The sequence below is a fragment of the Cyanistes caeruleus genome, chromosome 4, assembly GCF_971803275.1.
Source record: "Cyanistes caeruleus chromosome 4, bCyaCae1.hap1.1, whole genome shotgun sequence".
In the NCBI taxonomy this organism is placed as follows: Eukaryota; Metazoa; Chordata; class Aves; order Passeriformes; family Paridae; genus Cyanistes; species Cyanistes caeruleus.
In genome coordinates, this window is record NC_141704.1 from 76,621,231 (window position 1) to 76,638,693 (window position 17,463).

Here is a 17,463-nt window from a genome sequence, read left to right on the forward strand (position 1 = left end):
AATCATTAGTACAAGAGCAGCTAGCTCAACGACACATAGAGCCATCTATGAGCCCTTGGAATACCTCAGTATTTGTCATAAAAAATAAATCTGGTAAATGGAGGTTTCTCCATGACACAAGAGAAATCAATTCTGTAATGGAGATTGTGGGCACATTGCAAGCTGGTATGCTGTCTCCGACAATGATACCTGCCTGCTGGGACATTCTGATAGTAGACTTGAAAGATTGTTTTTTTACTATTCCACTGCACCCAGATGGTACCCCAAAGTTTGCTTTTACAGTGCCTTCTGTTAGTAATGCGGCACCAGCGCAACATTATCAATGGCGTGTTTTGCCTCAAGGCATGAAAAACAGTCTTACAATTTGCCAGTGGTACATTGCACAGTCACACTCATCAGTGAGAGAGTAGTTTCCACAGGCATACTGTTATTACGTAGATGACATTTTGATTGCAACCCAAACCAATGCATTAAAAACATTTGGGCTGCAGGTAGCACCAGAGAAGGTGCAGCAGCAAGCACCCTGGAAATATTTGGGACTCAAAATAACGGACCAGACTATACAACCACAAACAATTCAGTTTTCAACCAAAATTCAAACACTAAACAATGCACAGTGGGGTACCATCAACTGGGTCAGGCCTTATTGAAGACTGACCAACTCACAATTAGCACCTTTATTTGACTTTCTAAAAGGTGATTCAGAGTTAACTTCCCCTAGAAAATTAACCCAGAGGCACAAGCTGCTCTTGAAACAGTGGAGCAAGCTATCACAAACAGACAAGTCCACCAGATATGCCCAGAGGTGTGTAACACTTATTCTCATTGTAAATCTTCACCCTACTAGTATTATAGGGCAGTGGAACACTCACTGTCCTGATCCTCTGCACATCCTAGAGTGGATGTTTTTACCTCATCAGCCAAAAAAGACAGCACCCACAGTATTTGAGCTAATAGCACAATTAATCATCAAATGTCATCACAGGTGTTCACAATTGAATGCAAGGGATCCTTCACAAATTATTATACCTGTGACACAAGAACACTTTGAATACTGTTTTGCTAACAGTACAGCCTTGCAAAGTGCCCTGAAAAACTTCACAGGACAAATCATTTATCATTTACCAAGCCGTAGATTGATGAAGTTCAGTGGGGAAATTACACTGTCTCTTAAACCTCTGAATAGCCGAACACTTTAAAGGGTGTTACAGGGTTTACAGATGACTGTGGGAAAACAGGAAAAGCCATAGCAACATGGAAAGAGGAAGGTGAGTGGCAAACGTTGGAAAGTTATCAGAATGATTTCCCCAGTTAGTGGAGTTGCATGCTGTAGCTATGGCTTTCCAACATTTTCCCCACATTCCTCTAAATATAGTAACTGATTCTGCATACAGATCTGACATCACACAGAGATTAAACCAGGCACTGTTAAAGGAAATTGACAATGCACAATTATTTAATCTGCTAAAAACTCTATGCCATGACATCCAAGCCAGAACCTACCCTTGTTATATCTTACACATCAGGAGTCACACAAATTTACCAGGTTATATCACAGAGGGTAATGCAGGACCAGACATGCTAGTGAGCCCTGCCTGGACAGCACCACAGCCAGACACTCTGGCACAAGCAAAGGAATCACACAATTTCTTCCACCAAGGTGTTCGGGCCCTACAATGGCAATTCCAGCTGACAAACACAGAGGCTTGTAATATTGTTAGCACCTGTGCTGACTGCCAGGGCCACACTGCACCACTGCAGATGGGAGTAAACCCCCATGGACTGCGTGCTTCGCAAATCTGGCAGACTGATGTCACACACATCCCTGAATTTGGATGTCTGAAATATGTACACTTATCCATTGATACCTTTTCATCAGCAATATGGGCTACAGTGCACACAGGAGAAAAGAGTCAGGATGCCATGGCACATTGACAGTCAGCCTTTGTGGCTTTGGGCATTCCTCACACCATCAAGACAGACAATGGCCCTGCATACATCTCACAGACAAAAAGACATTTCTTACAGCTCTGGGGTGTAGCACACCACACTGGTATTCCCCAGATAGCAACAGGACAAGCCATGTGGAAAGAGCACATGGCACTTTAAAATGTATTCTCGAAAAACAAGAGGGAGGAATGTCCGGTGAGACCCCCACAGAACTAAGGCTATTTATACACTAAATCACTTAACAGTGTCAGAAAAGTCCCAGAACCCAGTCATTTTAAATCACTTTCTATCACCACAATCATCTGGAGATGAACAGTTGCCTAAGCCCAAGGTTATGGTGAAAGACCTTCTCATCAATTAGTGGGGAGGCCCATGGAGCTTCATTACCTGAGGAAGGGGATATGATTGTGTTTCCACGGACACTGGAACACATTGGGTACCTGCCAGATGTGTCCATCCTGCCTGGGACCACAAGCAGCACCCTCCTGATGGCCCCTCAAGAGATGTGGTGGAGCAGAATGAAGAGTAACTAGAACAACTTACTCACCTACCTCATGAAAATCTGGGACTCTTAAAAAGAGAGTTCATTTAAAAACTCCATTTGTATACAAATTGTTTTTCTGTTGTTTTTTTTCTCACAGTTCTAAAGGTTGTATGTTTTGGTGGCTTTTTTTGATTCTTGTTTATAGAGTTAAGGTATGATCTCAGTTCTAAATAGTTTCTTATTTTTTAATGTTAAGTTGTAACTTGTAACTATAAATAGTTAGTTAACCTGTGGCATGTCAGCTTGAAGGATTGTGATCTCACCTGCCAGCTCCTGGGAGTGAGTGCTGCAAACTCCTTTTAGTACACGAAGCACATTGCTAGCTGACGGGAACTAGATTTATCAAATTAAATAGAAAACCTCATTCAAATGAAATCCAAGCAGTCTCCTGTCACCCTGTCTGCAAAGGGCCCCTGCAGATAGGATAATAGAGAGCATTTTACATTTTTTAATTTAACTGAAAGGAGTGAATTGTCACGGTATTGTCACAGAACAGCTGGCCTGGTTCATGCCTGAGCATATCCCTGGATAAGTTACAGGGGACCCTCAGCCATCCCCATTCGAGGTGAGAAGTAAGCACATCACTGGCCAGAGATCTGGGTGGAGAGAGATCCCAGACAATGAGCTATCTAAGCCCAGGAGTTTTGAATTGAGTATAAAAGTGAGCTCTGCATAATAAACGAGGCTGTTTTGTCTGAGGATCTAGAGGATTTGAGTTGTGAATTTCTGTCTCCCTACCCACAACTTGCACATTACACCAATGGCTCCAGGCAGCTCCTGAGATAGTACTTTTTTTTTCCTGAATTGCATCATACTGTTGATGTGAGAGGGAAGCCAGGAATGACATGGTGTCTCCATGGAGGTGGGGGTATTTTGCTAAAAAAACTTTGTGCTACAGGGAAAGTTTGGACATGTTTTGGTGACTTTTGGTAGGTCACTGGCTGTATAATCAACCTTGCTGAAGTTGAAGAAGTGCTACAGCTAGAGAGAGACATTGCAAAGATTGCAGTGTTTGTCACACAGACCTGCATTGCTGCTGGTTTCAGGCACTCTTATGTGCAGTGTTTCTGTGTTTTTAAGGAATTACCTGCACCTTCTCCTCAAGAGTCAGATGAACAGGAATCACTGCCAAACCCAGACAAAACTGGGTAGCTTTTGCTCAGACTGAATCTACCTTCTGGTAATCTCAAACTGGGCATCTGCTGGTAGGAACACCATGGAATATTCAACATAGGAAGAGTGCTTTGCATTAAATCAGGGTCACATGGCTTACTAATTTATTTTTTTTAATTGCAGGAATCAATATAACACATCCTTCCCCCATTATTACTGTACTAAATTAGCTTAGAACATTTCTGAGGCTGATTTGAACCTTAGGGTCTCCACATCTTTAGCTAAAATAATATTTTGAAAGTTACATGGGTGTGTATATTTTATTTTTTAGTTCACTTTGTTAGGAGCAAGCCTGTCTGGATTTGAAGTGTTTGGGAACTATGATGAAAGTAAAGAAACTGAAGGACCTTTATAATTTGTATTCCAGTGGAGGTACATTGCTATCTGAAGTTGCCAGACCCTTTTTTAGGACTCTTCTCAGCATTCTAGTAACTTATTATCACTTGAAGCACCTCTGTGTCTGTCACTGATAGCCTTGGCGACGTTAGTCATGGAGATGCCACAGAAATCCATGAGTTTTGAGAGTCCATTGGAGATACTACATTATAAGGATACTGGAGAGCTGAGGTTTGGGGTGAAAATTGATGTCTTTGTGTACACTGGGGAAAGAGAGATAAAGTTTTGTTGCTGAAGGAGCCAAAGGCGACTACTTATGCCCCAAAGTTTGTTCTTGCTGTCTAACCAGATAATTTGAATAAAAAGCTGCTTGAGTCACAAATTCTCTCTCCTTCACTTCCAAAAACCTCCTTACTACAGTAGTACCTCTGGTGCTGTATAAAGTGGTTCAAGTTACTTGAAATAATTAAAATTAATACTTAATAATGAATAATTAATAATTAACAATTAATAATTAATAATTGAAATTGTGTGTTGAAAGGATACAGATAGAAAGGGGGGTTTAATGTTCTGCCCAGCTTAGGAATGTGTAATTAGAAGCTAACTGTAACTGCAGTATTAATGTAGTTAGTTAATTATTTTTTTGCCCTGCTGTGGCTTGATGGCTGGTGTTTAGCATTTAGCACCACTTTTTTGTTATACCTTACATATTTTTTGATTTTTTTTTTCTTTTAAGATATCTTCCATTCCCCTAAGAGAAAAAAAAAAAATCCAGAGTGTTTATGCTGATAAAAATGTAATCTTATAAATCCAAATTGATAACTAAATAGCTAGTGCTGCAAGAAGTGTGATCTGTATTAGTTATATAGGAGACTAGTATGGAAGCAACTGAGTATCCAGCTGCCCAGGGAGGCTTTTCTGATGCCTTGAATCCTGGAGAACCAATACTGCTGCTTGGAGTGGGGGGATGCATGGGGATGTGTGTCTGTGCCTGCAAACTCTGAAACAACTGCACAGTAATGGTGGTGGTGCTGCTTTATGGGAAACTGCTTAGATGGAAGAGAAAAGCCAAACAGCTCCAGCTGCTGCCTTGTGCCAGGCTCGTGCTGTGGCAATCCATCGGTACTGGTATCAAATGGGTCTGGTTTCCTGCTGCTGTAAGTTGAGCTGCTGGAGTGAGGAGACAGGGTGGTGCACAGAAATCCCAGCTATGTGATGAGGTGCTTAAATACTTATTTAAGTCTGTGTCTGTGGAGCAAAAAAGTATTGACTATCCAAAAGAAGTGTTGTCTGGAAATGGAGATGATGTTCTGCAGTGGTAGTACCAGTTTGCTCTGTTAATGTCCACTAGAGTTTCACCATTTAAAGTGCTTAGTATGAAAAGAGGTTTTTAAAGTGTGAGGAAATAAAATAAGTGTCTGATGGATAATGCACAAGAAAAGAGCAGAAGAAACTAGGGCTGCTTGGGGGTGGGTCTGAAGCATGGAAGAGGACTTTAGTTCATTTGGTTGGTGAATTTAGAAAGAACATTTAATTTGGTTTGAGTTCAAATGTCATTTTGAAATGACACCTTTATGCTCCAGAAAAGAGAAGTAAAAGGAAGTACCTGGATAAATGTGAGAGAAATGCTTCTAATGTTGAAGCCACTAGAGCTGGACATGCTGTGTGATGGGGCTTTTCAAACCTGAGCACATGCTGGGGTATCATTTGGGTTTCATAGCAGATGGATCCATTTGAAAGAAGCTTTTACTTTTGTGGATTTTTCCTGCTGTTTTGAAGCAAACCTGTCAATGTAAGATCCTAGCAATCAAATTTTGGTCTCTGTATTGCAGCTGGCTCTGGGGACAGTAGAAGTATTTTCTTGTAGAACTTGTGTTTGTGGAAGAAGTCTTGAATTTTGTTCCCTGTGTCTCTTTCCTCTCCCTTTTCATGTTCAACCCTCTCCCCTTTACTCTTTTTTAGTGAATTTGGTCTGAAAAGAAAACCTGGAAAATGGTCCTACTTATAAATAGACCTGTAATTCCATTAGACTTCTATTTAGAAGAAAACCAGGATCTGTTTTTTTGGCTGGCTTCTCAATGCCAACAAAATACTGCTTCTTGTAAACCCTAATACAAAGAGTTTAAACCTAGACCGGAGTCTTAAATGGATTTTTCTGTGTTTTCTAATAAAAATGTTCCAGTTGTCTGAAAGTGGATAACTTAAGACATGCATTATGTAACACAATTATAAGGTGGTGCCTAATAAATGAGAGGCTCAGAGGTCTCCTAAAAGTATTTTGTATGGTTTATGTAAAAGATTAGCAAAGAATAACACAAGACCAAAAGAACCCCAAAAGACCAAGCACAAAACCAAAAATCCCGAAACTGGGTATTCAAGATCCTGTTCATATATATATAAATATATAAATTGACATGACAAGATCCAGAGGCTGGCAAAAGGAAAGCAGCCAAATTAAATGAAGTTGCGCACTTGGAACCAAGAGGATGATTAATCATTGGAATGAGTTCTCAAAGCAAGGTATTTTCCCAGTAGTGTCTAGTCAAAGGTTGTTTAACTGGGGTTTGTGAGGAAGTAACATGGTAAAATGTCCATGGATGTGGGAGGTCAGCCTGGCTGAGGTTCTTGTCCTTTACAGCTGTAGCTCAGGAACCCTGTGAAAACTTGATACAAAGGTGGCATCATGGATTTCTGCTCCAGAAGTGTCACTGACTTGAATGAGCAAATATCTAGCTTGGCTTTTGGATTTCACTGTGAATAAATAATTAGTATTTGCATAGTTGTTTCTATTAATAACTTTTGACGCTTGCAGGAGGGCACATCTGATCTAGAGCCAGGTAAACAAGCACAAAGATGGCCAAGTGAGTCAGCTGCAGACCTGGAAAAGATCCAGTGTCTCCTGGATGCCTGGCTGGGACAGATTTGTTTTCCTGGGAGGACTCAGCTGTCTGAAATTCAGCATGTTCTCCAGTCCATGGAGAGCTGTGATTCATGGAGATCCACTCTGCCCTGACCCACAGGTCATTCACCAAGGAATCCTACCCTGAATTAGTGCACAGGGGAAAAACTGGTTAAAGAAAACCCTTTTCCTGACAGCATCTGTGGTAGACTTGCAAGGAATTGCATGAAAGAATTGTTGAGCAGTGGCATTGTAATTGCTGGAGAGAAGTTGTTCACATGTGGGTGAATTTCACCACCGGAAACAGTTAGTGGCTGACTTCTGCAGAGGGAGGTTTAAACTTCAGTGTGGTGAGGTGCTTAACTACTACTTGGCTTAAAATAAAGGCTTCATGGATACAGAGGCAGGAGAGACTGAAACAATGTCTGTGCACTTGGTTTTGCTTTCCCTGGTGTTACTTAGAGCTGGAGTTTTGCCCTGACGTTACTCAGTCCTGCCTTCACCTTGTTTTCTTACTGCTTCTTTCCTTCAGTGACAGGATGGCTGTTGTTTCACACTATATTGCTGGAATTTTGTTCATGTCACGCTTCTGTGCTTTTAGGCACAGAAGTGCAAATATTACCTTTGTTTGGAGGTGAATCTAAATTAGATTGTTTCCATCATCTGCTCATATCTTTAGTTTTTTGCTGTAATTGTCATTAGTTTGTGTAATTATATTGCCAATAAAAAAATCATGGATGGGAGCTTTGGAAGAAATAAAAACAAACCAAAAGAAGAATGACGTCTATAGACCTTTTAAAAAATATTTTTAAGTTTAAAAAACTAATGGTTAAGAGCACTGTGTTCAGCTTTCATGGTGCCTGATGATAGTGGAAATCCTGAAATATTTATTGTTTCTCTCTTCTTCACTATATTTTGGCATTTTAGCTTTATTTATTTTTATTCTAGTTTGTCTTGGAAGTGTCAAACTACATTCACTTCAGTGTACTACCTCGTCATTTTATATTTGTCTCAGCTGCTTCAGTATGTTAGGATAGGTAGAGTTGTTTCTATGTTCTGAGATTATTTTTGATTTTTAATTTGCTTGTTTTTTAGTACAGCTGAAAATCTTGCATGTAGTTGTTCCCAAACAGTAGTTCCAGTGTGAAAACTTCGGAAGAAGTTGTGGGATGTTGATGCTGGCAGATGCCCACCAACACCGCTCCATTGCTGGGCAGGGCAGAGAAAGGCTCGTGAGTCAGGATAAGGGCAGGGGGAGGTTCCTCCCTCACTGGTTACTGTCAGAGGCAAAATAGACTTAGGGAATTTAGTTTAATTTGTTACCAATGAAAAATAAAATTAAATATTAGAAACACCTTCTGCCTACCCATCCCTTCTTCCTGGCCTTCTTTCCTGGTTTTCTCTACCTCTTCACCCCTCTGGCAGCACAGGGTCATGGGGAGTGGAAGTTATGGTAAGTGCCTCACACATTGCCTCCACTTTTTTGTCCTTAGTGTGAGGGCTCATCACACGCTTTCCCTGACCTAGAGTGGGGTCCCTCCTATGGGAGAGTCCTTCAGGAACTGCTCAGTGTGGTTCCCTTCCACAGGGCCAGTCCTTCAGACACCTGCTGTTCCAGTGTGAGTCCCCCACAGGGTTAGAAGTCCTGCCAGAAAATTTGCTCCAGCCTGGGCTCTTCTTTCTCAGATACTGCCAGGAACCTGCCCCAGTGTGGATTCTCCACAGGGTCACAGCCTCTCTCAGGCATCTACCTGCTCCTTCTTATTAAACCTGCTGTTCCTGAGGTGCTGCCACTCTCACAGACAGGTTCAGCCTTGGCCAGAAGTGCATCCATCCTGGAGCTGCCTGGCATTAGCTGTGCTGCACATAAGGAAAGCTTCTGGCAGCTGCTCACAGGAGCCACCTCTGTAGCTCCCTTGCTACCAAAACCTGGCCATGCAAGCCAAGCACAAAGGGATTTCTAAAATATCCTGTGTGGAGCACAAGGGACACATGATGTGAATCTTAGGTATGGTCCTGTACAGGGCCAAGGGTTGGACTGGGTGATCTTTGTGGCACTCTTCCAAGTCAGCATATTCTGTGATTTAATTATTGGGCTTTGTCTTCCCAGATACTCCTATGCCAATGGAAAATAAGCAATAACTATGGGCTGGACCGTGTTGAGCATTAGTGTAGTGACATGCTTGATTCTGAGGGATTGTTTTAAGAGAAATATGTATGTGTATGCATCCCTGATTTTATTAATTTCATTTTTGTTGAAACATACCTGTCACAAGAAATAAATGAAGCTCCTGTCCAAAACAGATTCTCCTGCACACAGAGTCTCCTGCCTTTCTTCCCTGATCACAAATACATCCCACATTTCCCTAGTTCATTTCCACACAAAACCATGCATCATCAGCAAAATCTAATTGTGACAGAAAACTAGGAAGCTACATGATGTGCAGCTTCTGATATCAGTTTTATGTTTGGAAATAGGTACCTCTAAGTAATAGTTTTCAAAGAGATGTGTTATTTTCTTAGCAGGTTGAAGTTGAAGTTTACCGGAGAGATTCTAAGAAGCTTCCTGGCCTGGGAGACCCTGACATTGACTGGGAAGAGAGTGTCTACTTGAACCTCATCCTGCAGAAGGTAACAGTGAAGCTTATCTAATTTTCACTATTTATGCATTTTTGCCTTTCAGAATCTAAATGAACATAAACTGAGATATTTATTATTTTTCAATAGAGCCCTAATAACTTTCTACAAAAAATCTTTAACTGTTTGCAGTGAAACTAGGCTAAGTTTTATGCTCTGTAACTAAGTTTTTCAAAAGGAAGGCTTCATCCAGTTTAATTTTTTTTGAGAATCAATGAGACTCGGACAAGCAGCATTTCCATTAGAGTTCACAGTACTGGTGGAGTTAAGAGAGAAGAGTGTAAATGCAGTATCATAGATTTTGCTGGGGGATTACTGCTTTTGACAACAGAATTTCGATAAAACATTTGGTGATAGGAATGTGAAGCCAGAACTAATTATTTCTTTAACTGACTTATAGGTTGTTTGGTTATTGTATGTGTTACATTGGTGCTTAGGAAAGCTGAATATTACTGTAATCATTTGAGATTCCCTTAAAAGTTTTGTTCATTATGATCTCAGAATGGGGAACTGTTGGCACACATCTGGAAAATAAATTGTTTTCATTCTCTCTCCTTCCTCCCAGAAGTCTCTTTGCAGAACTTTTCTGCAGAGAGCAGTTTTTGCCTTTATTTGATGCTCAATAAAACCAGGATACATTTGCCACAGTCAGAATTCAGAGATGTTATTACAGCAGGGTATTGCTGTCCAGAGCTGTTGCTCTTGCTCCTTATAAGTTTTTTCAGATTATTTGCAAGGCTGTGCTAGTGTTTTCTGACCTAACATGTCATTGGTGTTCATTGGTGTCTCTTTTTCCCTGTTCAAAGGGAGGAAATCTTTTCCATTTCTATCCTTAAGTGTGCTTAGGGGTGTGTGTGGGGGTGTGTGTGTGGGTGTGTGTGTGTGTGTGTGTATGCGTATATGCACTGCTTATTCCCCCAGCTGAAATTAATCTTGTGTTAAACAATATTGGCAGGACTTTCCTTACCCATCCATTGTGTACCTCAATAAGGACAAGAGATTAAGAGATTTTGGTGTCACTGAGTTAATGAACAAACACAGGCTTAAAAATTGTAGGCAGTTCAGTATAGTAAAAGGATTAAAGAAAATAGCAACACCAAAATATCTTACTTTTTAGACAGCTAAAAGAAAGAGACAGAATGTGTTTTGCTTCATGCACATGAATGTTTTGTTTTCCCAACTCTAAATGTTAATTTCTCTGTTTGGTGCCCTGTTCCAGCTGGATTATGTAGTGACCTGTGCTGTGTGCACACGCTCCGATGGAGGAGATATTCATATTCACAAAAAGAAATCTCAGGTGAGCTTCCCCTTTCATTGCTTTGAATCAGAGATTGGTATCCAATATTATCTAATCCTAAAAACTGCTCCAAGACTGGGACAGTGGTTCTTAGGCTGTGGTCTGACAGATTCATCCCATGAAGCATTGCAAGTCTTTGTCTAGTGACATTTCTTGCCAGTTATCTAGATGTGAGATCCAAATGTCCTTTATAGCACCTCTCAAGGAATTGTAAAGACCCCTGTACACTTCAGGGTGTATATCTTTGCCTCCTGGATTTAGAGAAGAAAGGGAAGGTGCCAGGGAGGAAGGAATATGATGCCAAACTGTTCCCCAGTCCAAGACTGAACCTGAAATTGTATGAGATCTGGATTATGAGTAGTCTTCAGGGTAAGTTTCTAATGTAGAGCTGTTAAATGGCAGACAATTTACTGATTATCAATTTATATTTTTATTATTTTACAAGGTTCTTACTCTCTTAAACTGCTTATTCCTTTCATGTCCAAATCATATGCTTTTATCTTTTTTCTGCAGTTAATCCTGGGTTTAGGATAGTGGAAGAGACTGAATAACAAGCTAAAAGGGGATAGGAACAAGAAACCTGAGGCTTCCCCACTCAATTTCAATTTGCAATGTAGATCTTGCAACAACTTCTGCTAGTTAGCAGAAATTCTTCTTTTAAAAGGCTCCTGTTGCATTTAAGTGGCTGTTTCTCCCAGGCGTTTCCATTCCCTTAGTTCATGCAGCTGTTTTTGCAGCTTTACTTAAATAAACCAAAGCTCTTCAGTTTTTAATTATGTTTAAGCACTTTAAAAGAACTTTTGCTTTGCCTACAAACAACTAGCAATGCTGACTATTGTCTCTGTGATTTACATTGATGAAGCACATGATTTTTCCTTAGGTGCTGTTGAGATGCCACATTGCGCTTGCTGACTTAAGCCTGTTACTTCTCATTGCTTTCTTCTCTTTTTGCTAGTCCAAATTTCACCCCAAGTTAACTTCTGTAGTTGTTTTTGAGAAAAAAAAATCTGTAAATATTATTTTCAGATTTGAAAACTAGGAAGGAGAAGATGAGGGATATGCCCTTACTGCATGTGAGCAGTATTTAGAATGAAGAGGAAGTTTTTTTGTTCCTCCTTTCTAGAGGCTCCTGTTGTGGGACAGCTTATAAATTGTTGTCTTCCATTTTCCACATTAAACTTTAAATTAAATTAATATAAAATTAAATTAAAATAAACTTCAATTAAACAGTAAATACCAATAGCATTTCAGCATCATTGCATTGATCTGTAGAGAGATTGCAAAGGCAATTCCATATGCTGTAGCAGTTTTCAGTAGCAAACTGGAAACATGTTTGCAGTTGGGCATTTCATTATCACATCCACTATTGAGGGCTATTGGTTTTAGATGAAGAAAATCCAGCTGGTCTGGATCTGCATTTCTGCTCTGATGGTTCTTGCTTTAGAAAGTGTGTCTTCTCCCATGTGCAGTCAGATGTTGATGGCCTAAGATTTGCTGTCCTACTTGAGACCTATGACAAATGTACTCTGCTCACACGAGTGCCTACAGCATGAAGCCAGTATGAAAAAGGCTGACTTTTTCTTGCAAACTGCTGGCTTGAAACTAAGATCTCCACAAACTGTATTTTCCTCAGGTGTGCCTGATGGGAGATGAATTTGGGAGGGTGTTCTGTTGTTCATTGGCTGGCCTGAGAGCAGGGATGCCAGGAAGATGTCCTTGTTTCAGGCATTGGTGGAAGTAGCATTTTTGAGGACTCTGGTTGCTTTCTAATGATGTTTCTGATCTTGAAGCAACCTTTCTTTTTAACTCTATTCAATGCTGCATAAGTACACATAAGGAAAAGCAACCCTCTCATGAATATCTAATATCCTGCTCTTAATTATGTTTTATGTTGAATGGTTTGTAGAAAGAATGTCAGCCTGACACCCTGGTCAGATCCATAGCTTTCAGCATGTTCACAGTGGGCTAATATTTAACAGGTTTCTTTAATTTAAAGCTTTGTAAACAAATGTGGAAGCAAAGAAAGCTGCCTGGTATGAATTCCTTCTCCCTCCTTACCTTCTCATTAATCTTTTTGGAATGATAAAATCTAAAGTCTTTAGCTATCTAAAAGAAGTCAGTAAAGGAGTTCAGGAACTGCTTGGGAGGGAGAAATGTGCAAGAGGAAGCATAGTGATAGGGGAAGAAACAGAAGCACAAGGTGCCAATAAGAAACCAAGTGCTTGTCCTCCTGTGAGCCACTGTCTTGGTTTTGTCATCAAAACTGCGGGGAAAAGCAAAAACTCTTCAAAAACCTTTTTAGTGTTAGAGAATCAAAGCATTACTTTATTCTGGCCAGGATGTTGTTCTGGCCAGGTGCAACAGAAATCATTTCACCCACAGATTGCCTGGGTTGTGCAGAGAAAATCATTCCATCACACATAATTTTTACTAGATTTTTCACATACCTATACAGTCAATACCCATAGAAATTCATTAGTTCAATGTTTATTGGTCACACATTACACAGTTCTTAGTATTTGGTTTCCTGTTGGTTATCAATCTCTTCACCTGAGATGTTAATGAGGTTCTCATTCTCCATTTCCCAGACTAGGTGTCTCCTGTCAGGGGTCATGTTTGGAGTTAATGTTCATTAATGGTCGTTATCTTTTGTGTATCTATTGAACTACTCCCAACTCTGTTGAGATGTTAAACTCATCAGGCCTCCAGTGGTGAAACAGTCCCCTGAAATAAAATTCAATTCCCTTCCCTCTGGTGCAAAGGCAAACAAAACTCAAAAAAAAATTTTAAAGAGGTTATCATTTCCAACAGTTTGAGACAGTCTAAAGAGGTGGGCACTCTGAAATTACTAACCTCCCCCTTGGTTCCAACCAATCCTTTTGCCCCAATAAGGAATTAAATACAATTAGATTTAAGTGAAAAACTGACATTTTATTATCAGACACCAGCTGTCAGGGGGAAAAGGTAAATATAAATAACTGCTAGATACCAAACTGTTATAACTCAAAACCCCATGGGAACGGAGACCCAACATGCCAGAACACCTGCTCCCAAAACAGCGCCTGCAGGAGGGAGCCGTGTGGCCAAGGGACAAAGGGAAGATGGCGTCACACTGTTCCCTTCCAAGATGGTGCCTCCCAGGTGACCACGTGTCCACAGGGATAAAGTGACAAGATGGTGGCAGCCCCTACCATGAAGGCAGGAGCCACAGAGCAGCTCTAGAGACAGATGGAAACTCTCTGGCCTGTGTGGGCTCTGTGCTGCTGCCGGGGTTGTGGGCACCGGCACAGCGCGGCCTGGCCCCAGGAACTCGCTGGCATTTTTCCTCTTTTTTTTTTTGTTGCTGCAGGGAGAGTTGGTAAAATTCACTCTGAAAGTTTCTAGTTGCAAAATGCAGTTTCTACAAGTTGCAAACCCAAAGCTGCCACAAAAGGGAGACTCTCCATAGTCTTCTCTCCTGGAATGGCTTCGACCGGAGTGAGGGCTGCTACAGGTGGGCCCCTGTGGAATTTGCCCCCAGACAGCCCAAAATTGCTAACTGCAGTCTCTCCTAGACAAAGAAAAGAAAACACCACCCAAAATTAAGAGAGAAGAAAAATGCAAAAGTCTTTTCCTGAACAAAGTCCAAGTACCCTGCAAAGTGAATACTACACAGCCAAGAGCTCAGAAACTGCCCCCACATTGATTTCAAAAATGTCCGTGATAGCAACCACACACACAAGGCTGCAGAGTTGTAAAGATACAGTAACAGTTTTTGGGTGCAGATAGATATGAAATAAAATAACATTGTGAATCACCCCAGGATAGCCAGGCTTCCCTTACTGAGGGAGGTTGATCTTAGTGTCTTGGTTTGGAAGACAGGTGTCTGCTAGGGAAGGCAGGAGCCTCCCTTAAAATGGAAAATGTAAACCTCCTCCCTCTGAATTATTATAATTGTGCAATCAAGGGGCTCTCAGGCAGAGATCTGGGGATAGGAATAACAGTTCTTTACTAGTGTGTATAACAAGGCACACAAACAACAATAACTACAGCATGAACAACAAAACAGAACCAGGGACCCCGTGACAGCTTTCTCGGCTGAGACGGGAAGGGATGGAGGAGAGGCTTTGCTTCACAAACCCCTCGGGCAGCCAGTCCCGGTGCTCCTGCAGGGCTCTGAGGAACACTCAGCTGGAACAGCAGGGATGAGCAGAGATCCTGGGCCGGTGGCTGAGGTGGATCAGCAGCTCCACAGCGGTGCCTGGCACTGCTACACGTCCTGGCAGGACAGGAGGTGCAAGGCCCAGAGAAGAAGAAGAAGAAGCAGCAGCAGCAGTTCTGTCTTGGTTATGGCAAATTCCTTTCCTCAAGTGTGTGCTTCTCTGAAGCCAAAGAACAGAGCCAACCAGCAGCTGCCCCGACTCTCCCTTTTACCTGCCCCACTTCTCCACTGGGCCCAGCCAAACTCTTTGTGTTCAGCAGTCAGGTTTCCCCACTTCTAATGGGGAAAATTCTATAGGTGAGAAGGAACAAAAGGAAGGACACCTAACCCCCAACAGTGTGCTTCTAAGTAAATAACAACAATTAATTTGCAATTAAAGTAAAGGTATTGGGTCAGCTGCTTCATGGTAATTTTCTTGCATTGTGGCATTTTACTTTGGTGCTGCACTGTGGCAACTTAAAGGCACCTGAAAGTGGTGATGAAAAAGTACGACGGTGTACTGTAGTGTGGTGAGAGGTCAGGTACACACAGGGACGTTTACTGTGAAACAAAGGAAAAAAGTTTCCTTGCATGTGAAAACCAAAGATTTCTCAAGTGTCATTATTGCAAATCTGGCTTTAGTCAGAAACCAGCTCAGCTCTGCTTGCAGGATGTCCAGCATCTCTAATGTAAGTGAGCAGTGTGAGCCTGAGGTGTTTTGTAATTGCTTGCCGTGTGTTTGTTCGCGAGCACATTTAACTGAGAAATGGTATCTTTCTCTGCATCTTTCTCAGCAAGTGTTTGCATCTCCAAGCAAACACCCAATGGACAGTAAAGGAGAGGAGTCAAAGATCAGCTACCCTAATATATTCTTCATGATTGACAGTTTTGAGGAGGTGAGTTCTTTGTTGCAGCAGCAAAGTTTTGTCCTATTCTAGTCTTATGTCCTGATTAGCTGGTTTTAGGGTTATGTTCTGTTAGATCTTACTTTATTTTATTTAACCTTCCTCTCTCTTTAATATTTTTTGAAATCTGACCTTAAAGCTGGATTTTGGCATCAGTGCCTATGCTGGGCTAAAGCATGACAGGCTGATGTGAGAGCTGCTCATCTCAACAAGTGATTTGCAGTGTGCACTGCCTGGAATCTGCATTTTTGAAAGTCTGGAATATTCTGCTCTCTTAGAATTTTTATTGGAACTTCGGGCATTAGGACAGCAATGGGAATCTGAATGTATTTTGACTTGAACAACTTTGCATCAAAGTGTTTCATCTTGCATCTTTGCCAGGTTTTCAGTGACATGACTGTGGGAGAAGGAGAAATGGTCTGTGTGGAGCTAGTGGCCAGTGATAAAAGCAACACCTTCCAAGGGGTGATTTTCCAGGGGTCCATCCGCTATGAAGCACTCAAGAAGGTCTATGACAACAGGGTAAGGAGCTTCTGAAAGACAACATCCTTTGTAGCAATGGTGCTCTGTCTAGATTTTCTTTGTGGCTCAGGCCATCAGCTTATTGTCCTGTTAGATCAGCTGCATAATAATCTCTTTTTTGGCTTTGAAAGTTAGCTGAAAGATGCTGGTTTTGGCTCAGATAACTGAGAGTATTCAGACTGGAATATATTTCTCTGCTGTTTGCCAGGATACATGGTCAAGAGAGTGACACAGGAATGGACCTGAACAACAGTTGTTGGAGTCCTTTCATTTTCTTTAAAAGTCATAGATATTTCTGTATTCAGAGAAGGTATGATTTCATGGGAGGTTTTAAATTCTGGCAACTACCTTGTGATACAGTATATTTTTCTTCATTATATTTTTCACTCATGGCTGTTTTCAAAAGACCCCTCTAGTCTCACTGCCATTGAGAGAAGCTTTCTTTGCTTTCTACAGAAACATGAAATACCAGCACTTTCACCTTCAAATTCAGTACTTAGTGCTGAAATCAAGAGTCAGTAAACTTCTCAAATGGTTTATTATGAAGACAATCCTGAGAGATTTTTAGAAACAAAACAGAAGAAATTCTCACAATATCTACTGTGCCTCTAAATTTCTCTTTGTTTCTATCCTTGTCAGGAGAGGTCCTGAATAACTTCCCTTCTCCCTGTTTTAAATGAGAATCATTACACTCTTCCAGCAGGTTTCTGAGAGAATATGAAACAAAAGTTGTTTCTCTCCCACCTTCATCATGTGGCCTTACACTGTTAGCAGCTGAGTTATTAAAATATTAAAATAAGTGGGAATGGAGAATCACTGAAGACAACATAAAAAGAAAGCCCTGCAGTGGAAAGATAAGATTTTGTGTGCTAAAGTCACCTCATAGCCTAGGAATGTCCTGATTGACCACATAGCTACTTGACATTATTTTGTTAGATGAAGTAAATTGTTAACTCTTCAAATATTTCATTATGGCCAGAGGCAAAACTCTAAATTTTACCATTGTTTTTACAGAACAGA

General features: G+C 41.0%; 1 protein-coding gene across 3 annotated transcripts in view; it reads left to right on the forward strand.

Annotated features, from left to right (window-relative positions):
• The window catches only part of KIAA0930 (KIAA0930 ortholog), a 76,437-nt gene that overhangs the window by 44,644 nt on the left and 14,330 nt on the right, over positions 1 to 17,463 (forward strand). For 2 of the 3 annotated variants that reach the window (XM_086885387.1, XM_086885385.1), the window contains exons 3-6: positions 9,426 to 9,533; positions 10,759 to 10,836; positions 15,811 to 15,912; positions 16,303 to 16,443. In XM_086885387.1, coding sequence (XP_086741513.1) covers positions 9,426 to 9,533; positions 10,759 to 10,836; positions 15,811 to 15,912; positions 16,303 to 16,443 — 429 coding nt within the window. The remainder of the gene's footprint in view (positions 1 to 9,425; positions 9,534 to 10,758; positions 10,837 to 15,810; positions 15,913 to 16,302; positions 16,444 to 17,463) is intronic. The other variant, XM_086885386.1, reaches the window with a different exon arrangement.